Source organism: Gorilla gorilla, chromosome 23, assembly GCF_029281585.2.
Source record: "Gorilla gorilla gorilla isolate KB3781 chromosome 23, NHGRI_mGorGor1-v2.1_pri, whole genome shotgun sequence".
NCBI lineage: Eukaryota > Metazoa > Chordata > Mammalia > Primates > Hominidae > Gorilla > Gorilla gorilla.
This window is the reverse complement of record NC_086018.1, coordinates 18,364,687-18,390,135: the sequence shown is the minus strand read 5'-3', so window position 1 is coordinate 18,390,135 and position 25,449 is coordinate 18,364,687. Positions and strand designations below refer to the sequence as shown.

At 43.6% G+C, this 25,449-nt stretch overlaps 1 protein-coding gene across 5 annotated transcripts in view; it reads left to right on the top strand.

The window, feature by feature from the left end:
* The window catches only part of PI4KA (phosphatidylinositol 4-kinase alpha), a 150,728-nt gene that overhangs the window by 14,027 nt on the left and 111,252 nt on the right, over positions 1–25,449 (top strand). For all 5 annotated transcript variants that reach the window (XM_055375017.1, XM_031007558.3, XM_055375015.1 and 2 more), the window contains exons 2-6: positions 6,019–6,135; positions 10,093–10,186; positions 20,288–20,376; positions 24,082–24,154; positions 24,793–25,052. In XM_055375017.1, the coding sequence (XP_055230992.1) occupies positions 6,019–6,135; positions 10,093–10,186; positions 20,288–20,376; positions 24,082–24,154; positions 24,793–25,052 (633 nt within the window). The remainder of the gene's footprint in view (positions 1–6,018; positions 6,136–10,092; positions 10,187–20,287; positions 20,377–24,081; positions 24,155–24,792; positions 25,053–25,449) is intronic.

The window sequence follows — 25,449 nt, the reverse complement described above, 5'->3', positions numbered from 1 at the left end:
TAATATAGATGAACACATGATAAATGTTCAATATGTGTTAGCTGTCATTATTTGGAGAATGGCACCCACCAGAACTGGGTGTGATGATTTCTGTAGGACCCAGGTTCAAGTTTTCAGATGTCTTTCTAATAAGAGTCCCAGTTTCCAAGAGCATTTTGCTCCAGGCTTTCAGGGCCCTCTGTCGTTTAGTTTCTGACTTGTGTTATTTGCTAGTTGTATTATTTTTATTAGTTTTGTAACTCCTGCTGGATTGTAACGCTCATGAGGGAGTGACTGTACATTATATATTACTTCATTTGAGAGTTCTTCCATCCGTCCCTCCATTCATTCAGTGAGGCAGCAGATACTTGTTCAGTGTCAACTGCATGCCAGCACTGTGCCTGGTACTGACTATATGACAAGTATCACAGTGTAGTTAAACCCTGCTTTCTAGTAGCCCTGTACCTCTTTTCTTTCCTCCTCACCTTATCAAATGTCTGTGACCTTGGCCGCTTTAGTCCCATTAAGTAGTTGTTAAAGTTCTGAAATGTGTAGGGTGCAGTGGAGTGATGAGGAGGTCACAGGCCTCTCTGCAGTGAGAGGATAAGTATACAAGTAACTGTAAGATATCAGGACGGTAATTATCTTGAGAAATACAGAGTTCTATGTGAGCTATTGAGAGGTATGATGGGAGATATGTCAAGTTGCTGGGGTCTGGAAAATGTTTGAGAGTTTTGAGACAGTTGAGATGGATCTTGGAAGGATGGGTTGAATTTTTATAGGGGAGATAGGGCAGGTTGGACAAAATGTTTCAGATGGGTCAAAACCATGGAAGAGGCCAGGCAGGGAGAAATGAGAATTGATACATAGCAGCCTGGGTTTATGAGAGAAGTTTTGGGGCTGGGAGTGTGCACTGAGTGTTATTTGGGCAATGGGGAACCATTGAAGGTATATGAACCAGCAGTGGAAATATTGGAGTAGGAAGAGACAAAATGAGAAGGAAGATCTATTTAGGAGCCTGTTGCCTCAGGTGCACTTAACTTATCTGGACCTAGTTGCCTAACCTGTAAAACAGGAATAGGATAACACATGGCCTGCCTGAAAGTGAACGTTTGCTGGTTGCTTCTGTGCAACCTCTCCTGACCTTATACCTACACTTCTTCATATGTTTGGGAGTTGTCAGTGATCCTTAGGCCTGCAGTTCAGGTAAGCATATCAGTGCAGCACATGAACTTGGGTATATTCTATATTTCTTTTCTTTTTCTTTTTTTGTTTGGAGATAGGGTCTTGCTTTGCCACCCAAGCTGGAGTGTAGTAGTGTGATCACAGCTCACTGCAGCCTTAACCTGCTGGGCTCAAGCGATCCTCTAGCAATCTTCCCTCCTCGGACCCCCGAGCATCTAGGACTACAGGGGCATGCCACCGTGCCTGGCTAATTATTAAATTTTTTGTAGAGACAGGGTCTTGCCATGTTGCCCAGCCTGGTCTTGAACTCCTGGGCTCAAGCAGCCCTCCTGCCTCAGCCTTCCAAATTGCTGGGATTACAAGCGTAAGCCCATGCCTGGCCGTATTTTTTTCTGATTCTAAAGTTATCAATATTTTTTATAGAAAATATGGGAAATACAGAAAAGAATAAAGAAGCAACTAAATATTGTCTGTAATTTTTTTTTTTTTTTTTTTGAGACGGAGTCTCGCTCTGTCGCCCAGGCTGGAGTGCAGTGGCGCAGTCTCGGCTCACTACAAGCTCTGCCTCCCGGGTTCACGCCATTCTCCTGCCACAGCCTCCCAAGTAGCTGGGACTATAGGCGCATGCCGCCACGCCTGGCTAATTTTTTGTATTTTTAGTAGAGACGGGGTTTCGCTGTGGTCTCGATCTCCTGATCTCGTGATCCGCCCGCCTCGGCCTCCCAAAGTGCTGGGATTACAGGCGTGAGCCACTGCGCCCAGCCTTTTTTTTTTTTTTTTTTTTTTTTTTGAGACAGAGTCTTGCTCTGTGGCCCAGGCTGGAGAGTGCAGTGGCACAATCTCGGCTCACTGCTATCTCCGGCTCCTGGGTTCAAGCAATTCTTGCGCCTCAGCCTCCCGAGTAGCTGGGATTATAGGCCCAGGCCACCACACCCGGCTGATTTTTGTATTTTTAGTAGAGATGGAGTTTTGCCATGTTGGCCAGGATAGTCTGGAACTCCTGGCCTCATGTGATCCGCCCACCTCAACCTCCCAAAGTGCTGGGATTACAGGTGTGAGCCACGGTGCCCGGCCTATTGCCTGTAATCTGATTACTCAGTTTGGTACTTTTCTTGATAGGCAGTCCAGTAGGCTTTGAGTTTTGTTTAATTACCTGTGACCGATTACATTAGTTTCCTATTACTACTGTAAATAAATTGCCACAGACTTGTTAGAATAACACATTTATAATTTTACAGTTCTGTAGATTAGAAACCCAACCTATGTTTCACTGGACTGAAATCAAGGTGATGGCAGGGCTCTGTATCTTTTTAGAGACTCTAGGGGAGAACTCATTTCCAAGCCTTTTTCTTTTTTTTTTAAATATGTATATATTGAGATGGAGTCTTGCTCTGTTGCCCAGGCTGGAGTGCAGTGGCGCAGTCTCAGCTCACTGCAACCTCTGCCTCCCGGGTTCAAGCAATTCTCTTGCCTCAGCATCCCGAGTAGCTGGGACTACAGGCACCTGCCATGGGGCCTGCCACCATGCCCGGCTAATTTTTGTATTTTTAGTAGAGATGGGGTTTCACAATGTTGGCTAGGCTGGTCTTGAACTCCTAACCTCAGGTGATCCACCCACTTCGGCCTCCCAAAGTGCTGGAATTACAGGTATGAGCCACCCGCACCCAGCCATCATTTCCAAGCCTTTTACAGCTCCTAGAGCTGCCCACATTCCTTGATTCCTGTCCCCTTCCTTCATTTTCAAAGGGAGCAATGGTTGGCCAAGCCCCCATCTCACATCACTCTGACTCCCTCTTCTGCCTCTCTCTTCTCCTTTTAATGACCTTTGTGATTGCCCTGGGCCTATCTAAATAATCCAGGATATCCCTCCATTTCAAGGTTCTTAATTTAATTAGATCTGGAAGGTCTCTTTTGCCATGTAAAGTAACATATTCACAGGTTCCAGGGGATTGAGGGTGTGGACATCTTTGAGGTGCCATTATTCTGCCTGACATGCCAGTGTAGTGCATAAATCATGGAATCATTACATGGATCTCTGAGTTGTTCTTTTTGGTATCTTCGCTTCACATTTAAAGCTATGCCTGGCTTTTAAAGTAATTTATGAATGGTCACAGATTATTTCTATTTAAATGTTTTTAGTTGAGTGGGGATAGGGGAGGAAGGTCTGAAGTCAGAGTACCCCAGAGCCCCTCTGGGCATTTGAAAGAGAGGAGGCCCTGGCAGTCCAGGGAATTGAGGATGGTAAAAAATGCTGCCTTCAGTTCTTTCTACTGGGTGGGGTGACAGCTGCACTGGCAGTATGGCTAAACTGTGTTGATGATGCTGAATTCTGATCCTGGGATATTGTTAGAGCCCAACCCAGAGCACCTGGCCTGAGAGAGGAAATCCATTCTTATGCTTTATGTAAAAAAGAAAGCCTTGTTGGCCGGGTGCGATGGCTCATGCCTGTAATCTCAGCGCTCTGGGAGGCCGAGATGGGCGTATCACCTGAGATAAGGAGTTCGAGACCAGACATCTTGGTTTTGGTGGGTTTTAGCTGGCTTCTTTACTGCAGCCTGTTTTATCAGCAAGGTCTTTATGACTTGTATCTTGTGTTGACTTCCTGTCTCACCCTGTGACTTAGAATGCCTGAACTGCCTGGGAATGTAGCCCAGTAGGTCTCAGCCTCATTTTACCCAGCCCCTATTCAGGATGGAGTTGCTCTGGTTCACTCGCCTCTGACAATAGCTGATTACTTTTGTTATTTTTTTGAAGGGACAGGGTCTTACTATGTTGCCCAGGCTGGTCTCAAACTCCTGGGCTCAAGTGATCCTCCTGCCTTGGCCTTCCAAAGTGCTGGGATTACAGGCATGAGCCTTGCACCTGGCCTGGATACTTTCTAGTGTGGTAAAGAGGCAACTAAAGTAATCTCTCCTATATCCTGTCCATCATCAAGTCCTCTTAACTCTTCCTTCAAAACATATCCTGAACTGGTCTGTTTCTGTCTCTACTCATTGATTGCTACCATGCTAACATCTTCGCCTAAGCTGCTGCAGGGGTCTCCTCACCTGTCTCTGTTTTCACTCTTGTCTTCCAAAATCCATTTTCTGTGTATCAGCCAGAGGGATTCTTCTAGATTTCAGTTCTAAACTTGATGCCCTAAGGCCTCTATGTGTTTGTTATTAGGATACAATTCAGGCTTCTGACCTGGCCTGTGGGGCCCTCTGGGGACCTTCTCTATCTGGACCTGAACTCCTGGGCCTCCTTGCTTCTTTTCCACTGTGCTGCTGCAGCAGCAGCCTTTCCTGATTTGTCCTGGCTTCCTTCTTGATCAGATCCCAATTTAAGGAACCATCTTAGAGAGGCCCTCCCTGATCACATTATCAAAAGTTGTCTTTCAGGCACTGTTGTTGGAGAAATAATGATGTTATGCCAATTTTGATGAGTTTTCAAGTCTTCGTGCTGTCTTCTAGCACGTTAGTTTCATCTGCCAGGTTTGTAGTGGAATGTATCTTCTGTGTTTTAGTGCAGGGTATTGATAAAGTATTGCATAGGACAGAGCAAAGTACATAGGCTTTGATAGGGCCAGTTCTTCCCTGTGCTTCAGTGATTGACTCATTAATCAGCATTCTTTGAATCTCATTGCCTGCTTTTGCCTTCCACTAGCCACTTTTATAGTATATCCAATAACAATAGATAATGTTTATTGAGCACTTACTATATGCTGTGCTCAGTCCCAACTGCTTCACACATTTGATTTTTTTTTTGAGATGGAGTCTTGCTCTGTCGCCCAGGCTGGAGAGTGCAGTGGTGCCATCTCGGCTCTCTGCAACCTCCGCCTTCCGGGTTCAAGCAATTCTCCCGCCTCAGCCTCCTGAGTAGCTGGGATTACAGCCGCTTGCCACCATGCCTGGCTATATTTTGTATTTCTAGTAGAGACGGAGTTTCACCATATTGGCCAAGCTGGTCTCAAACTTCTGACCTCTTGATCCGCCTGCCTCGGCCTACCAAAGTGCTGGGATTACAGGCATGAGCCACCGCTCCTGGCCATGCATTTGATTTTTTAAAAGAGTCAGTGAGGCATTGTTACTGCAGGTTGGTTTGGGTAACCTGTTCGTGGTCAAGGGGTGGGGACACCCACTTAGACTGTCCTAACACCAAAATGCAAACTTTAGCCATTGTGTCTTACCCCCTCTGAGTATACACAGTTTTAACCTTCAGCTCATATTACTCAGAGTTTATGTGTTTTGAGGGGCATGTGTACAATTGTTTCAGCAGCTAGAGATGTCCTGTGATCTTTTAACTGAAAAAAAACTATGACTTATTGGTTACATGGACTCTTTGGGGTTTATGGTAGTGTTTTTTGTTTGTTTGTTTGTTTGTTTGTTTTTGAGACAGAGTCTTGCTGTGTCACCCAGGCTGGAGTGCAGTGGCACGATCTTGGCTCTCACTACAACCTCTGTCTCCTGGTTCAAGTGATTCTTCTGCCTCAGCCTCCCAAGTAGCTGGGACGATAGGTGTGCGCCACCACGCCTGGCTAATTTTTGTATTTTTAGTAGAGATGGGGTTTCACCATGTTGGCCAGGCTGGTCTTGAACTCCTGACCTCAGGTGATCCACCTGTCTTGGCCTCCCAAAGGGTTGGGATTACAGGTGTGAGCCACTGCACCTGGCCTATTTTTTATTTTATTTATTTAAGAGATAGGGTCTCACTATGTTGGCCAGGCTAGTCTCAAACTCTCAACTCAAGTTATCCTCCCACCTCAGCCTCCTGAATAGCTGCTACTACAGGCATGTGACACTGCACTCAGCTTGCTTTATTTTGAATGTGGTTTTCTATTTTGTAGAGCTGTTTTTGGGGGATCTCATTTTCTAGGTCCAAAAGCTTCTTTGCATGTGTCCAGTGGATTTCCATGGGATCTTCCAGTTAGATGAAAGACGGAGAGATGCAGTGATTGCATTGGGCATTTTTCTGATTGAATCTGATCTTCAGGTAAGTCTTCATGAAATTAAAAGTTTCTTCATTGTAAAAGGGGGTGTAGTGAGCATTTAAGTTTGTATCTGCTTATATTTACCTAAAGCATTAGTAGAAGAATACATTTGAACCTAATCAAAGTGGTTAGTGGAGAGGGTAGGACAAGGTGGGAATGAAACTTCCTAATGTAAACCTTCTTAGAAAATTTGAGTTTTTTAGAATTGTGTGCATATATTATGTTGTAAAAAAAGTGTATTTTTGTTTGTTTGTTATTATGTGCCACAGAGTAAGTTAAAATGCTTTGAGAAGTAATTGTGTGCCTTCCAGGGTAGGTTTGGTTTTCAAGCTCAGGTAAAATGCTTATCAGTCAGACTCAGGGGTATTGTATTTCTCCTTCCAAAAGGACAAAATCATTTTAGGTAATTTTGATATGATATCATCTTTTTCAAAATTGCGATTATGTATATAAACTTTTAGAGTATGTATCAGTGTGTCTTGTTTTTTTTTTTTTTTTTGAGATGGAGTCTTGCTTTGTCGCCCAGGCTGGAGTGCAGTGGTGCAATCTCGGCTCACTGCAACCTCCGCCTCCAGGGTTCAAGTGATTCTCCTGCCTCAGCCTCCTGAGTAGCTGGGATTACAGGCACCAGCCACCACTTGTGGCTAATTTTTTTGTATTTTTAGTAGAGACAGGGTTTCTCCATGTTGGGCAGGCAGGTCTCAAACTCCTGACCTCAGGTAATCCGCCTGCCTCTGCCTCCCAAAGTGTTAGGAGTACAGGCGTGAGCCACGTGTGAGCCATCATGCCTGGCCTCAGTGTACCTTTTAATAGGGACTTAAAAGCTAGCCCTGTAGCTCCAACAAAAAAATAGTGTGACTGTTGTGTATGTGTATTTTTATATTTACCAAAGCTATTTGAAACAAATGATTGATCATTGGATATTGAATCTTTTATTTATTTATTTTTATCATTACTAGATACTATTTCTAAATTCCAAGTTAATTATGCTGTGTTAGGTAAATAAAGATGTTAGATATTTGAATATTTATCTAGAACAGGTTGCTTCCATCTCCTGGAAATTTTGCTGTAATAAGCATTAATATTTTAACAGTATTTGTACATTGGAAACAAATAAGAATTTTAATTATAGAGCAGTATTTTAATAATTAAATAGGTTACCTGATCAAGGTTACATAAAAAACCAAAATTAGATACATAAGCTGCATTTTGGCCTTTCTTCTGCTATCTATTTATTTATTTATTCTTAGAGTGTCACTTGCCTAGGCTGGAGTGCAGTGGCACAGTCATTATTTAATGCAGCCTTGAACTCCTGGGCTCAAGGGATTCTCCCATCTCAGTCTCCTGAGCAGCTGGGATTATAGGCATTGGCATGATTTTTTAATTTTCTGTAGAAATGAGGGTCTTGCTATGTTGCCCAGGTTGATCTCCAACCCTGGTCTCAAGTGATCCTCATGCCTAGGCCTCCCAAAGTGCTGGGATTACAGGCATGTGCCACCATACCCAGCTTGCCTGTTTATTTATAAATGTGAAAAGAAAGAAAACTATTTTTTTTTCTGTTTACCATATCCTACATAAATATAAAATGAATTATAAAGGGCAAAAAATAATTTTAAAAATATTTATAAGAAACTATTGTTGTTCAAATGTGGATTACTTGATAATATCTTTGGCAAACACGTTTCTTGATAGATTTACCTGTAAGTCCTGAAAGTGTTGTACTTGTATTAGACTTCTTAAGATGACAACAAATAGATGAGCACAAGTGTCATTCAGGTTCTGGGTAAGGACTAGCAGGGTCCCAGGTGGCATGTGATGTTGTCCCTTGGACCATAGAGTTTGCCTGTATGTCCAGGGCAGCCCACCGGCCTTGCATATACTGGGAGAGAAGCCTAGCATGCTTTGCCAGCCCCCTGAGAAAGCCCTAGGGACCACCTTGGTTTACCTGGTGCTTATATTCCTTGCTTCCCTCCAGGATGGGCTGTGCATTGACCTCCTTCAGGTCCCAGCAGTGGGCTGCCATGGTAGCAGCTGTGGCCAGAGGAGCTGAGGTGGTTTTACTCACCCTGTGCTGCTAATGTCATCACAGTTTATATAGGAAAGAGCCACCTGGAGCCACTTCCTCTGCAGGAGGCCATGTGGTTCAGGCCTTATGGAGTTTTGTTCCTGTTAGTACACTAGGATCCTCGACAGATGTCTTAGCCAGTTCCTTTTTATGGTTTAGAGAAAAAACTTTTGTTTTTGATAAAGTTCTTTGTTTTTAGTTATCTATTATGGTATAACAAACTCCCCCCAGACTTAGTGCTTAATACATCATTTTGTTTGATTCGTGAATCTGCAATTTAGACAGGGCTCAACTGACTCCATTTAGCGTCTGTTGGGGTGGCTCAAAAGCTGGGGGCAGGAATCACCTGAAGTCTCATTCATGGGTCTTATCACAGCATAGCGTCTAGGTTCCAGGGCAAATGTCCTGAAAAAGAGCCAGGTGGAAGCTGCATGCCTTCTGCCATGTTTTTTTGTTGTTTTTTATTTTGTTTTGTTTTGTTTTGTTTTGTTTTTTTGAAATGGAGTCTCTCTCTGTCACCCAGGCTGGAGTGCAGTGGTGCCATCTAGGCTCACTGCAAGCTCCGCCTCCTGGGTTTACTTATGCCATTATCATGCCTCAGCCTCCCAAGTAGCTGGGACTACAGACGCCCACCACCATGCCTGGCTAATTTTTTGTATTTTTAGTAGAGAAGGGGTTTCACCATATTGGCCAGGACGGTCTCGATCTCCTGACCTCGTGATCCGCCTGCCTCGGCCTCCCAAAGTGCTGGGATTACAGGTGTGAGCCACTGCACCTGGCCACCTTCTGCCATGCTTTTATGTTTTAATTTTTTTCGAGACAGGATTTCACTCTCTTGCGCAGGCTGGAGTGCAGTGGCACAATCTTGACTTACTGCAGCCTTCACCTCCCATGCTCAAGCGATCCTCCCACCCCAGCCTCCCAAGTAGCTGGGACTACAGGCACGTGCCACTGCACCCAGCTAATACTTGTATTTTTAGTAGAGACAGGGTTTTGCCATGTTGGCCAGCTGGGTCTCGAATTCCTGAGCTCAAGTGATTCACCTGCCTGGGTCTCCCAAAGTGCTGGGATTACGGGTGTGAGCCACTATGAGCCACTATGCCTGGCTGCAGCCATGTTTTTAAAACTACCATGTGGTTTGTCAGCATTTCAAAACATCAAATAGTACTCCTCTTCTCTAGAGCACACTTCTTCTCTGGAGCACATCTAATCCTTAACTGGAACATCTGTAAATAGGGAAATAGCTCCAAAAGCCAATGATGGAAGATTATGAAGCTATATATTGGTGTTGATTGGCTAGTTCAGAAATTAGAGGAAAGTAAAATTTTTCACTGGGCTAAAGTTGGCTATAAAGTCTGATGCTCAACTTGAGAAGAACAAGAGGAAACATGAAGTAGAAAATTAAAAAAAAAAAAAAAACAAGGAAAATGGACAAGGGACATGAACAGAAAAAAGCATCACCCAGTTGAGATGCCCGCATTGTGAGCTTCTTTCCATCCCCAGGATCTTATTCTGGGGCTCATGGATGGGTTTTGGGGCTCTAAACCATTCTCACTGAAGACAGCTTTGAGTGCGTACACACGTGTACCTCCTGTAGAGGCCCAGCCCCCAGAAGAGGCCTGAGCAGGCTGGACCCTCAGCTCCAGAAGGCAGGTGTGAACCCTTCCTTAGGCTCCTGTGGTACAGGTTGATGGGACAGCCTCTGGACTCTCCAGTGTGAAAACAGGAATGGAGTGATGCCACGTGAATTTACATGCACTTTACATTATCCCTGGAGAATCTCTGAGATGATTAGGATATGGATATGCTTTGCTTTGGGCTTAATCTGGGCTAAAAAGCTGCCAATCACTTATTTTATTAAATCTAATTTATTATTATTCTTATTATTTTTTAGCACAAAGATTATGTGGTTCCTTACCTTCTTCGACTTCTCAAAGGTCTTCCAAAAGTGTATTGGGTAGAAGAAAGCACAGCTCGGAAAGGCAGAGGTAATTGTATATAATATTTTCTCTGAATATAAGAGAAAATACACATGTTCAGTGTCTGTAGGATCAAGTGTTTATTCATATTGACACATCAGATGCATCTTGTCTCCCTCCTGGCTGTGAAACAATTGCCTGCAGCATTGTGGGCTGAGCTTACATCCATGTGTTGGCCACAGCCCATGGATGAGTTGGGGAGAAGGTAGGCCTGGGTAGGCCAGCTTTCCATTGCATTCTTCTGAGAGTGAGCAAGAACGTTGAGACCTTCAAGAACCTTTTCTCATGTCTCATTGGCCAGAATTGGATCATCTGCCCGTCCCCAAATCAGTCACTGTTACCGTTAGAATTTATAGGCTCACTCCTGGAGTGAGGTCAGTTTTCCAGATTATATTGCTGCTGCTCAAAAAGGGTGAGATGGAGGTTGGAGCAATGTTCACTGTAAATAGTTTCATCACTTTGTTTCTAAGTTCCAGTTAAACTTTGCACCTTTAGAAACGGAATAAATTGGCTGGTATGGTGGCTCACTCCTGTAATTCTAGCACTCTGGGAGGCTGAGGTGGGCAGATCGTTTGAGCTCAGGAGTTTAAGACTAGTCTGGGTCAGCCGGGCGTGGTGGCTCACACCTGTAATCCCAGCACTTTGGGAGGCCGAGGCGGGTGGATCACGAGGTCAGGAGTTCAAGACCAGCCTGGCCAATATGGTGAAACTCTATCTCTACTAAAAGTACAAAAATTAGCCGGGCATGGTGGTATGTGCCTGTAGTCCCAGCTACTCGGGAGGCTGAGGCAGAAGAATTGCTTGAACCCAGGAGGCAGAGGTTGCAGTGAGCCGAGATATGCTACTGCACTCCAGCCTGGGCGACAGCACGAGACTTCGTCTCAAAAAAAAAAAAAACAAAAACAAACCAAAACTAGTCTGGGCAACATGTCCCAGTCTGCTAAAGATGGGTTTTGCTGTTCTCATTAACATTCTGGGCCCCGCAACACCACCGCCACAGGCATGAACGCATGTACAGAGGTCACCAGCTCCAACTCTGTGCTACCGCTGCCATTGGTGCAAATGTGCACACAGACCCCAGCGGCCGTGCACCACTGCTACTGCCAATGCCCACACAGAGGCAGGCAGCCCCAGGCCTCCTAGCACCCCACCTCAGCCAATGAGCATGCACCGCATTGCACTGCTGGTGCTGCTGTCACAAGCAAATAAGCTGCCACTATCCGACAGAGTGCTTTGGCTGGCACTACCCTTCAGAGTGTTGTGGCTGTGGCCCAAGAACACCTCAACCCCTCCAGTGCTGCATGTTCTCAACCTCAGAGAGCCAGAGAACAAAACTGAGTGCCCAATACCAGCCCCCCAGTGTTGGAGGACACAGCCCAGGAGTGCTGAGCTGAGCCTTAGTCCCCCAAAAATCTGCCAGAAATGAAGCCAGTTGACTGAACCCAATCAAACCCCCAAAGACATCAAAGAAGATAAAAGCACCACCCCCAAAAAAATCCATCCAAAGGACAGCAGCTTCAAAGATTGAAAGAACATTAGCCCATGAAGATAAGAAAGAGCCAGCATAGGAACTCTGGCATCTCCAAAAGCCAGTGTCTTCTTGCTGCTAAGTTGACTGCACTAGTTCCCCAGCAGTGGTTCTTAACCAAGCCAAAATGACAGAAATAGAATTCAGAATATGGATAGGAACGAAGATCATCAACATTCAGGAGAAAGTTGAAACCCAATCCAAAGACTGTAAAGGATACAATAAAACGATATAGGAGATGTAAGATGAAATGGCCATTTTAAGAAAAAACCAGCCGGGCACAGTGGCTCACACCTGTAATCTCTGCACTTTGGGAGGCCGAGGTGGGTAGATCACTTGAGGTCAGGAGTTCGAGACCAGCTTGGCCAACATGGTGAAACCCCATCTCTACTAAAAATACAAAAAATTAGCCAGGTGTGGTGGCAGGTTCCTATAATCCCAGCTACTTGGGTGGCTGAGGCAGGAGAATCGCTTGAACCTGGGAGGTAGAGGTTGCAGTGAGCTGAGATCATGCCACTGCACTTCAGCCTGGGTAACAGAGTGAGACTCCGTCTCAAAAAGAAAACAAGCAAACTGAGCTGATGGAGCTGAAAAACTCACTTCAGGAATTTCGGCTGGGCACAGTGGCTTATACCTGTAATCCCAACACTTTGGGAGGCCAAGGGAGGTGGATCACAAGGTCAGGAGTTCAAGACCAGCCTTGCCAAGGTGATGAAACCCCATCTTTACCAAAAATACAAAAATCGGCTGAGTGTGGTGGCGCACGCCTGTAAATCCCAGCTACTTGGGAGGCTGAGACAGGAGAATCGCTTGAACCTGGGAGGCAGAGGCAGCAATGAGCCGAGATCGCGCCACTGCACTCCAGCCTGGGCAACAGAGCAAGACTCCATCTCAAAAAAAAAAAAAAAGAATTTCAAAATAAACAACAGAATTGAGCAAACTGAGGAAAGAATCCCAGAGCTCAAAGACCAGCTGTCCAAAATAACTCAGACAAAAATAAAGAAAATAAAGAATGAACACCTCTGAGAAATATGGGATTATGTAGAGACCAAATATACAACTCACTGGCGTCCCTGAAAGATAGGGAGAGAGAAAATAAGCAACATGGAAAACATATTTCAGGATATTATCCATGAGTATTTTCCCAATCTCACTAGAGAGGCCAAAATTCACATTCAGGAAATGCAGAGAACCCCTATGAAATACTACACAAGAAGACCATCCCCAAGGCACATAGTCATCAGATTCTCCAAGGTCTAAATGAAAGAAAAAAAATGTTAAAGGCAGCTAGAGAGAAGGGACAGGTCACCTTCAAAGGGAGTCCCACCAGGCTAACAGCAGACCTTTTAGCAGAAACTCTACAAGCCGGAAGAGAATGGAGGCCTATATTCAGCCTTTTTGTTTTGTTTTGTTTTTGTTTTTGTTTTTGTTTTGAGAAAGAGTCTCACTCCATCACTCAGGCTGGAGTGCAGTGGTGCGATCTTGGGTCACTACAACCTCCGCCTCCCAGGTTCAAGCAATTCTCATGCCTCAGCCTCCTGAGTAACTGGGGACTACAGGCACACACCACCATGCCCAGCTAATTTTTGTATTTTTAGTAGAGACAGGGTTTTGCCATGTTGACTAGGCTGGTCTTGAACTCCTGGCCTCAAGTGACCCCCACTCCTCAGCCTCACAAAGTGCTGGGATTGCAGGCATGAGCCTCTGGGCCTGGCTCATGTTCAGCATTGTTAAAGAAAAGAATTTCCAACGAAGAATTTCATATCTGGTCAAACTAAGCTTTATGAGTGAAGGAGAAATAAGATCTTTTTGAGACAAGCACATGCTAAGGGATTTCTTTACCACGACCTGCCTTACAGGGTCTTGAAGGGAATGCTAAACATGGAAGGGAAAGATTATTACCAACCACTACAGAAACACACCTAAGGGCTGGGCGCAGTAGCTCACACCTGTAATCCCAGCACTTTGGGAGTCCAAGGCGGATGGAACACCTGAGGTCAGGAGTTTGAGACCAGGCTGGCCAACATGGTGAAACCCCGTTTCCACTAAAAAGACAAAAAATTAGCTGAGCATGGTGGCAGATGCCTGTAGTCCCAGCTACTCAGGAGGCCGAGGCAGGAGAATCACTTGAACCCGGGAGGTGGAGGTTACAGTGAGCCACAATCGCATCACTGCACTCCAGTCTGGGCAACAGGAATGAAACTCTGTCTCAAAAAAAAAAACAAACAACAACAATAACAAAACACACCTAAGTACCTAGACTAGTGACACTATAAAGCAACCACACAAACAAGCCTACATAATAACCAGCTGACAATATGGTGACAAGGAACAGAGCCACACATGTCAATATGAATGTAAATGGACTAAATGTCCCATTTAAAAGACACATTGTGGCAAATTGGATAAAGAAGCAAGACCCAATGGTATGCTGTCTTCAAGAGACCAATCCCACATACAGTGACACCCATACATTCAAAGTAAAAGGATGAAAAAAATCTGCCAAGCAAATGGAAAATGGAAAAAAGAGCAGGGATTGCTATTCTGATTTCAGACAAAATAGACTTCCAACCAACGAAGATCACGAAAGACAAAGGCATTACATAATGGTAAAAGGCTTGATTCAGCAAGATTTGACTATATGTATCCAACACGGGAGCAAATTTATACATATCGAACACGGAAGCAACCACATTCATAAAGCAAGTTCTTAGAGACCTATGAAGAGGCTTACATAACCACATAATAACTGGGACACTTCAACACCCCACTGACAGTGCTAGACAGATCATCAGGGCAGAAAACTGTTAAAAGATATTCAGGATTTAAACTCGACACTTGACCAAATGGACCTAATAGATATCTACAGAACACTCCGCTCGAAAGCAGCAGAATATACATTCTTCTCATCTGCACATGCAACATACTCTAAAATCAACCACACTATCAGACATAAAACAAGCCTCAGCAAATTCAGAAAAACTGAACTCATACTAACCATGCTCTTGGGCCGCGGCACAATAAAAATAGAATTAAGTACTAAGAAAATCACTGAAAGCATATAATTACATGAAAATTAAATAACCTGCTCCTGAATGACCTTCGGGTAAATGATGAAATTAAGGCAGAAATCAAGAAATTATTTGAAATTAATGAGAACGAAGATACAACATACCAGAATCTCTGGGACACAGCTAAGGCAGAATTAAGAGGGAAGTTTATAGCATGAATGCTGACGTCGAAAAGTTAGATCTCAAATTAACAACCTAACATCACAACTAGAGGAACTAAAGAAACAAGAACAAACTAACCCCAAAGCTAGCAGAAGATAAGAAATAACTAAAACCAAAGCTGAACTGAAGGAAATGAGATATGAAAACCATACAGAAGATCAACAAATCCAGGAGTTGGTTTTTTGAATTAAAAAAAAAAAGATCACTAGCTAGACTTACAAAGAAAAAAAGAGAAAAGGTCCAAATAGACACAACCAGAAATTGATAAAGGGGACATTACCAGTGACTCCACAGAAATAATAATAATTAAAAAACCCAACCCAGAGAGACAAACACCTCTATGCATACAAGCCAGAAAACCTAGAAGAAATGGATAAATTCCTGGACATATACAACCTACCAAGACTAAACCCAGAAGAAATTGAATGCCTGAACAGACAAATAGCAAGTTCCGAAATTGAGTCAGTAGTAAAAAGTCTGCCAGCTGAAGAAAGCCTAGGACCAGATGGATTCACAGCTGAATTCTACCAGATGCATAAAGAAGAGCTGGTACCACTCCTACTGAAACTATTACAAAAAATTAAGGAGGAGGGACTCCTCCCTAATTCTATGAGGGTAGCATCATCCTGATACCAAAACCTGGCAGAGACACAACAAAAAAAGAAAACTTCAGGCCAATAGATGAACATAGATGCAAACATCCTCAACAAAATACTAGGTAACTGAATCTAGCAGCACATCAAAATGCTAATCCACCAAGTCAAGTAGGCTTTATCCCTGGGATACAGGATCGATGCAATGTATGCAAATCAATTAATGTGATTCATGGCAGAAACAGAACTAAAAACAAAAACCATGTGATTATCTTAATAGATACAGAAGAGGCTTTTCATAAAATTCAATATCCCTTCATGTTAAAAATCCTCAACAGGCCAGGCGTGGTGGTTCACGCCTGTAATCCCAGCACTTTGGGAGGCCGAGGTGGGCGGATTACGAGGTCAGGAGATTGAGACCATCCTGGCCAACATGGTGAAATCCTGTCTCTCCTGAAATACAAAAAATTAGCCAGGCGTGGTGGCAGGCATCTGTAGTCCCAGCTACTCGGGAGGCTGAGGCAGGAGAATCGCTTGAACCCGGGAGGCAGAGGTTGCAGTGAGCCGAGATCACGCCACCGCACTCCAATCTGGCAACAGAGCAAGACTCTGTCTCAAAAAAACAAAAAACAAAAAAAATCCACAACAAACTCTAGGCATTGAAGGAACATACTTTAAAGTAATAATAGCCATCTATGACAAACCCATAGCCATCATTATACTGTATGGTCAAAAGCTCGAAGCATTCCCCTTGAAAACCAGAACAAGACAGAGATGCCCTCTCTCACCTCTCCTATCCAGCATAGTTCTGGAAGTCCTGGCCAGAGCAGTCAGGCAAGAGAAAGAAATAAAAGGCATCCAGATAGGAAGAGAGGAAGTCAAACGATCTCTTTTCACAGATTATATGATTTTATACCTAGAAAACCCTATAGTCTCTGCCCAAAGCCCCTTGATCTGATAAACAACTTCAGCAAAGTTTCAGGATACAAAATCAATGTACAAAAATCAGTAGCATTCCTATACACCAACAACATCCAAGCTGAGAGCCAAATCAAGAACACAGTCCCATTCACAATATTCACAAAAATAATAAAGTACCAGCCGGGCATAGTAGCTCACGACTGTAATCCCAGCACTTTGGGAGGCCGAGGCAGGTGGATCACTTGAGGTCAGGAGTTCGACACCAGCCTGGCCAACATGGTGAAACCCATCTCTGCTAAAAACACAAAAATTAGCTGGGCATGGTAGCACACGCCTGTAATCCCAGCTACTTGGAAGGCTGAGGCAGGAGAATCGCTTGAACCTGGGAGGCGGAGGTTGCAGTGAGCCGCGATTGCGCCACTGCCCTCCAGCCTGGGCGACAGAGTGAGACTCCATCTCAAAAAAAAGAAAAGATAAAATACCTTGGAATACAGCTAACCAGGGAGGTGAAAAATCTCTATAGCAAGAATTACAAAATACTGCTGAAAGAAATCAGAGCTTACACAAACAAATGGAAAAACATCCCATACTCATAGATAGGAAGAATCAATATTGTTAACATGGCCATACTACCCAGAGCAATTTATGGATTCAGTGCTATTCCTATCAAACTACCAATGACATTCTTCACAGAATTAGAAAAAAACTATTTTAAAATTTTTATGGAACCAAAAAAGAGCCTGAATAACTAAGGTAGTCTGAAAAAGAGTAAAGCTGGAGACATCACATTACCCAACTTCGAACTTCACCTCTACTACAGGGCTACAGTAACCAAAACAGCATGGTACTGGTAAAAAAAATAGCACATAGACAAATAGAACAGAATAGAGAGCCCAGAAATAATGCTGCACACCTGGAACCATCTGATCTTCAACAGAGTCAACAAAACAAGTAATGGGGAAAGGACTCCCTGCTCAATAAATGGTGCTAGGATAACTGGCTAGCTGTATTCGGAAGATTGAAACTAGACCCCTTACTTACGCCTTATACAAAAATCAATTGAAGATGGATTAAAGATCTAGATGTAAAACCTTAAACTATAAACACCCTGGAAGATACTAGGAAATACCACTCTGGACATAGACCCTGGCAAAGATTTAATGGCAAAAATTTAATGACAAAGATGCCAAAAGCACTTGCAGCAAAACCAAAAATTGACAAATGGGACCTAATTAAACTAAAGAGCTTCTGCACAGTAAAATAAACTGTCAAGAGAGTAAACAGCCACCCTACTGAATGAAAGAAAATATTTGCAAACTATGCAAAGGTCTAAAGTCCAGAATCTATGAGGAACTTAAATTTACAAACAAAAAACAACCCCGTTAAAAGGTGAGCCAAGGACGAATAGATACTTTTCAAAAGAAGACATACAAGTGGCCAAAAATATATGAAAAATATGCTCATCATCTGATGCTAATAATAAGAGAAATGCAAATCAAAATTGCAGTGAGATACCATCTTACACCAGTCAGAATGGCTATTATTAAAAAGTCAAGAAATAACAGATGCTGGTGAGGTTGTAGAGAAAAGGGAACACTTACACACTGCTGGTGTGAATGTAAATTAGCTCAGCCATTGTGGAATGCAGTTTGGCAATTTCTGAAAGAATTTAAAACAGGATTACCATTTGACCCAGCAATCCCATTAGTGGGTATGTACTCAAAGGAATGTAAATCATTCTACTGTAAAGATGCATGCGTAAGTATGTTTATTACAGCAGTATTCACAATAACAAAGATAAGGAATCAACCTAAATGCCCATCAATGGAAGACTGGATAAAGAAAATGTCGTATGTGTACCATGGAGTACTGTGTAGCCATAAAAAAAGAAAAAGATCATGTCCTTTTATTTTTTATTTTATTTTATCTTTTTTTGAGACAATCTCGCTCTGTCACCCAGCTTGGAGTGCAGTGGTGCGATCTCTGCTCACTGCAACCCCCGCCTCCCAGGTTCAAGCGATTCTCCTGTCTCAGCCTCCCAAGTAGCTGGGATTATAGGCATGTGCCACTACACCCGGCTAATTTTTATATTTATAGTGGAGATGGAGTTTTGCCGTGTTGGCTAGGCTGGTCTCGAACTCCTGGCCTCAAGTTATTTGCCTGCCTCAGCCTCCCAAAGTGCTGGGATTACAAGTGTGAGGCCACCATACCCGGCCAAGATCACGTCTTTTGTAGCAACATGGATGGAGCTGGAGACCGTTATGGGAGAATTAGCACAGGAACAGGAAACCAAACGCTGCATGTTCTCATTTATAAGTGGGAGCTAAACATCGAGTACATATGAACACAGAAGGGAACAGCAGACACTGGGGCCTACTTAAGAGTGGAGAGTAGGAGGAGGGTGAGGATGGGAAAACTACTTTTTGGGTACTATGCTTATTACGGGGATGATGAAATAATCTGTACACCAAACCCCCGTAACATGCAGTTTACCTGTATAACAAAACTGCATATGTACCCCTGAACCTGAAATAAAAATTAAAAAACGTTCTGTTTGTGCCAGTATTCCTCTTAACCTTTGGGTTTTCATCATTTCTGGTAACATGCCTAAAACTGACAGATCGCAAATTATGCATGTACCTGCAATTTGTTAGGATTTTGTTTGTTTTTTGTTTTTTTGAGACAGTCTCACTCTGTCTGCACTCCAAGCTGTAGTGCAGTGGCCTGACCTCAGTTCACTGCAACCTCCACCTCCTGGGTTCAAGCAGTTCTTGTGCCTCAGCCTCCCGAGTACCTGGGATTACAGGCATGCATCACCATACCTGGCTAATTTTTGTATTTTCGGTAGAGATAGAATTTTGCCATGTTGGCTGGGCTGGTCTTGAACTCCTGGCCTCAAGTGATCTGCCTGCCTTGGCCTCCTAAAATGCTAGGACTATAGGCGTGAGCCACTGCACCCAGTCTGTCCTGCAATTTGATGGACTACAAATTAAATAGAGCATCATTACTAAAAAGTCAAATTTTAGGCCGGGCATGGGCACATTCAAGTTTGAGAACAGCCTAGAGCTGCACTTTAAAATTTTAAGTGCTGGAGTAGAAATGTAAGTCTTCTGTCATGTACTATGAATATATCTATTAAATAGTGGATACTCTCTTGTCCTTGATTCAACATTCAATATTCAAAATTGATTTTTTATTTTTTTTGAGATGGCGTCTCATTCTGTCACCCAGGCTGGAGTACAGTGGTGCGATCTCGGCTCACTGGAACCTCCACTTCCTGGCTTCAAGCTATTCTCCTGTCTCAGCCTCCCAAGTGGCTGGGATTACAGGTGTGCGCCACCACACCCAGCTCATTTTTGTATTTTTAGTAGAGACGGGGTTTCACCATGTTGGCCAGGCTGGTCTTGAACTCGACCTCAGGTGATCCGTCTGCCTTGGCCCCCCAAAAGTGCTGGGATTACAGACATGAGCCACTTCGCTCAGCCAAGTGTTTTTTTTTTTTTGTGTGTGTGTGATTTATCACATTTACTTAGGGAATAAAAAATTGAATCTGTCATGCTGAGAGGCTTTGTTATCTCACACTAGCTATTGGCTCAGGAAACATTTAAGTTTATTGAACCAGAACATTTACTTAAAGGAAAGGTAGGGGTGTTTCTCAGCAAACTCATTGGGCCCATAGCTGTTCTTTTGAGACTCGTCTCAAGGAGGGCAGCTGCTGTAAACTGGTCCCTTGGCAGGTCATGGTGGTGGTTGGGAACATATTGAATTGGATGGCCAGAGGTGTGACCCAGTATCTGGTTCCTGGTTATCTGATTTATGTTTTTACATCTTCCAGGTGCCCTCCCGGTTGCAGAGAGCTTCAGCTTCTGCTTGGTAACTCTGTTGTCTGATGTGGCCTATAGGGATCCTTCACTTAGGGATGAGGTAAGCATGTGTTGGTTGATTTGGTATGCATTTCTATTAGATTGAATAGAGTCCCAAAGTGATGAAAAGATTTTAAAAATGTGAAATGTGATTGGATTGTTTGTTGGTATTTATCTATTTCATCCTGTTCACAGCAGACCTAAGACATGTTTAGGTCTTTCAGTACTCTTTAGGATCTCATGAGTCTTATCTTATTCAACTTTTCTTTTTTTTCTTTTTCTTTTTTCTAATGAAGGGCAGGCGCTGCAGAGACATGAGCAGCGCTGTCCCTTTCAGCTTTTCAGAAAGTCCTGTAAGGTAGGTGGCAGAAAAAGGCAGAGGCAGCTCATTTTTCTTGCTCTTTGTTGGGGATTGAAGTCATTCATAGAAGATCATTTTCTTTTCTTTTTTTGAGGCAGAGTCTTGCTCTGTCATCCAGGCTGGAGTGCAGTGGCGCAATCTTGGCTCACTGCAACCTCTGCCTTCCACCTCAAGCCAGCCTCCCTAGTAGCTGAGACTATAGGCGTGCACCATCATGCCAGCTAATTTGTTTTGTATTTTTTGTAGAGACGAGGTTTCGCCATGTTGCCCAGGCTGGTCTTGAACTCTGGGCCTCAAGTGATCCTTCTGCCTCGACCTCCCAGAGTGCTGGGATTATAGGTGTGAGCCACTGTGCCCAGCTAGAAGAGAATCTTCTAGGTAGCTGAAGCTTTTATCTTTAAGGGCACAGACTTTCTTTAGATTTTGTTAATTTTGATAGAAATGTTACAAACGTGTATTTCATACTTTCCTGTTCTTTAAACAAAGAATATAATCATACAACTTTTTCTTAAATTTATCACTTAGAAAGTTAGTTTTTGTATGCTGCTGTTCCTAGGTTCTTCCAAACAGTGCCTAGTTGCTTGTCTGCATTCTAAATGTTCCCAGTTAGTGATGTATTTTGACTAATTTAGATTCTTCATTTATTTGTAGGTTGGCTAAAGAAATACTTAAATATGTTAGAATAATGTGTTTTTATTAAAAAGTTGGACATTAAGGGCTTTTCTGTGAATAAAATTTATCAGAATAAAGAGGCCAGCACCAAAGGTGATAACATGACTTTAACATATAAAATGGAAAAAGTGGCTGGGTGCGGTGGCTCAGGCCTGTAATCCTAGTACTTTGGGATGCTGAGGCAGGTGGATCACCTGAGGTCAGGAGTTTGAGACCAGCCTGGCCAACATGAAGAAATCCCATCTCTACTAAAAATATAAAAATTAGCCGGGCGTGGTGGCAGGAGCCTGTAATCCCAGCTACTCAGGAGGCTGAGGCATGAGAATCACTTGAACCTGGGAGGCAGAGGTTGCAGTGAGCTGAGATCATGCCACTGCACTCCAGCCTGGACAACAGAGTGAGACTCGGTCTCAAAATAAATAAATAAAGTAAAATAAATAAATAAAATGGAAAAACTATTGCTTTTTAAGCTTTTGTAGATTATTCAGCATTACTTAATATTAGGAAAATGTAAGAGATTTGACTTGGTTATGAACAAGTCATGTCACACCAACTTCATTTTTTCTTTGCCTGGGTTTTCTAAGAAGAATGGTTGAGAGAAATGAAGTTGCTGCATTCTAGTGGATCTTCATAAATGCTTTGGACAAGCACCTTTCCTGACATCCTGGACCAATTATATGGGCTGAGGGCCAAATGGTTTGGAGGGTTTGCAGAACTGCCTGAAGGGCTGTCCCAAAGGGTGATCAGTGAGGTATCAGCCCAGCAGGACCCTCCTGTCATTGGAGCAAAACAAGCTAGTGCTGTGAATGAAGATCTGGAAAGCAAGTTGATTTCATTTGTAGAAGGCACAAAGCTGGGAATCACAGATTTGTACAATGAGCTAAAGCTAATACCATGAGTTTTTGTAGGGGTAGATGAAAGATAAAAAATACCAACTACGTTAGTAGAGATTACATAGTTCAGGAGAAGCAGGTGCGAAAGAAGACTTAGGTATCTTCCTTATCTGTAAGCTCATTGTCATGCATGGTGGCTCACGCCTGTAATCCCAACATTCTGGGAGGCTGAGGCAGGAGGATCACTTGAGCCCAGGAATTTGAGACCAGCTTGGGCAGCATAGCGAAACCTATCCCTACAAAAATAAAAATAAAATTTAGCTGGGCATAGTGACACATGCCTGTAATCCCAGCTACTTAGGAGGCTGAGGCAGGAGGATTGCTTGAGTCCAGGAGTTTGAGGCTACAGTGAGCTATAATTGAACCCTTGCACTGTTCTTGGCTCACTATATCCTCGGCCTCCTGGGCTCAAGTGACCCTCACACCTAAGCCTCCTGACCGCAGGCACGCACCACCACACCTGGCTAATTTTTATATGTTTTGTAGAGACAGGGTTTCGATACTTTGCCCAGGCAGGTCTGAACTCCTGAGCTCAACTGATCCACCCGCTTCAGCCTCCCAAAGTGCTGGGATTGGCTGGGCGCGGTGGCTCATGCCTGTAATCCCAGCACTTTGGGAGGCCGAGGTGGGTGGATCACCTGAGGTTGGGAGTTTGAGACCAGACTAACCAATGTGGAGAAACCCCGTTCTCTACTAAAAATAAAAAATTAGCCAGGCGTGGTGGTGCATGCCTGCAATCCCAGCTACTAAGGAGGCTGAGGCAGGAGAATCGCTTGAACCCAGGAGGCGGAGGTTGTGGTGAGCCAAGACATGCCATTGCACTCCAGCCTGGGCAACAAGAGTGAAACCGTGCCTCAAAACAAACAAACACAAACAAAAGTGCTGGGATCATAGGCATAAGCCACCCTGCCAGGACAAAAAAAAATTTCTTAACTTAAAAAATTATGGACTGGGCGCAGTGGCTCACGCCTATAATCTCAGCACTTTGCGAGGCCAAGGCAGGTGGATCACCTGAGGTCAGGAGTTCGAGACCAGCCCGGCTAACATGGTGAAACCCTGTCTGTACTAAAAATACAAAAAATTAGCCAGGCATGGTGGCATGCACCTGTAATCTTAGCTATTCAGGAGACTGAGTCAGGAGAATCGCTTGAACCTGGGAGGTGGAGGTTGCAGTAAGCCAAGATCATGCCACTGCACTCCAGCCTGGGCAACAAGAGCGAAACTTCGTCTCAAACAAATAAAAAATATTTAAAAATTATGTATAAGCTCATTGAGATAGCAGTGTGAAATGGCTGCAGAAAAGCTAATGTCACATACATAGAAGTGTAGAATCTGTGATGAGTTTGGTGAGTATGCTGGGTGAGTTCCAGCATCCCAGATGTTAATGTATTTTATTCTGAGCACTACACTTCCAGACAGAAAAGTGGACTACCGTAAAATCAGAAGCTGGCAATTAGCATTATAAAGGATTTGTGATCATGAAGAATACAGTTGAAAAGCGCTAGGGCGTTTACCCATGAAAAGAGAAGATTTGGGGACCCATCACCTGTTTACAGAATATGTTAATAGAGGAAAAAGTAGCCCCAAGGGCTGGTAGGTACAAGCCCCAGGAGGACAACATTGGCCCAGTATTGGGAGGAACTCTGAACCAGCCCAGAGAGTGAGGGTTTTGTCCCTGGAAAGTCAGCTGGTTGGCCACTTGGCACAGTCGTTGTGGAGGGATGTATCAGATATGGGGTTGGTTAAGATGTCTGAAGTGCCTTCTAATTCTGACTTAGTTTCGTGATATTTACCTGATTTTGTTCATGTTTTTTTTTTCTTGTTTCCTTGACTGTTACAGATTTTAGAGGCGCTTTTGCAGGTTTTGCATGTCCTCTTGGGGATGTGCCAGGCCTTGGAGATTCAAGACAAAGGTACGCATATCCTTAAGGTTTTTCTTAAAATGGTTTTGTGGTTACTCTTTCCCTTGCTTTTCTCCAGTCTTTTCTGTTGTTGGGTACCTAATATATATGATGGGAGAAAACCTTCCTATGTTAGTTTGATTTGTTGTGTGTTAGTATCCTCAGAGGCCACATGGGGTCATGCGCATTGCTCTGCTACATAGATGCTGGGTCACCTTGGACAAGTAGCTTCACCCTTCTGGGCCCCAGTTTCTTCACCTGTAACATCTGTGGGTAGATTAGTTGACTTCCAAAGGTCATTTTTTCTGTGTTGTGAGGCTACCAATATGCTCCTAAGGGGAATAAATGTGTAAGGTACTTGATAATACGGCCTAGCTATATTATTGATTTGGGTGTGCCATGAATAGATGAAGACCTTCCAAGCAGGGCAGCTGGGTGTGTTGAAGTCATAGTCTGAAGTTGTTAATGACAGGTTGAAGATATCACTTGTCAGCCCTTGGGGTTGACCCCATTATTGTGGCTTATTTTGAACCTTCACAGTTATTAGTGGGTGGGTTGTGAAATCTTGGTCAATGTTACAAGTTAGTACTTACTATATGACTCTATCAGGATACTTTCTTATATTGTAACGTTTTCACTTGATCTTCTAGAATACCTCTGCAAGTATGCTCTCCCATGCCTGATAGGAATCTCGCGAGCATTTGGGCGTTACAGCAACATGGAAGAGTCTCTCCTCTCAAAGCTCTTTCCCAAAATCCCTCCTCATTCCCTCCGTGTCCCGGAAGAGCTTGAAGGTGTTCGAAGGCGTTCCTTTAATGACTTCCGCTCCATCCTCCCCAGCAATCTGCTGACTGTCTGTCAGGAGGGTACCCTGAAGAGGAAAACCAGCAGTGTGTCCAGCATCTCTCAGGTGGGCCTGGGCTACTGGGGAAAGAGCAGAGGAGAAAGACCCCGTTAAGCTCCCCTGCGAAGAAAATCCCTCTTCTTTGTAGTTGGAGTAAACTTAAGTAACGTGAAATGTTTCGCTAGAATTCTCTTTAATACAAAGACTTGTCTTGTCCCTCTTAAGATGTTGGGGGGAAGGGCTTAGAGAGTGCACATATAAACTGGCCATAAAACTATGAAACAGTGAGGTGTAAAAAGCCACAAAAGGCTTCTAAAAAAAAAGCCTTCTTATCGCCATTATATTCCCATACTCTGAGCAAGACTTACTCTCTTATCCATAAACACTGTGTTAAAAAAAAAACCCCACTCCTTTAAAACATGAAAATATGGCCAAACATACAGACTCCTAGTTAAGCCTGCTC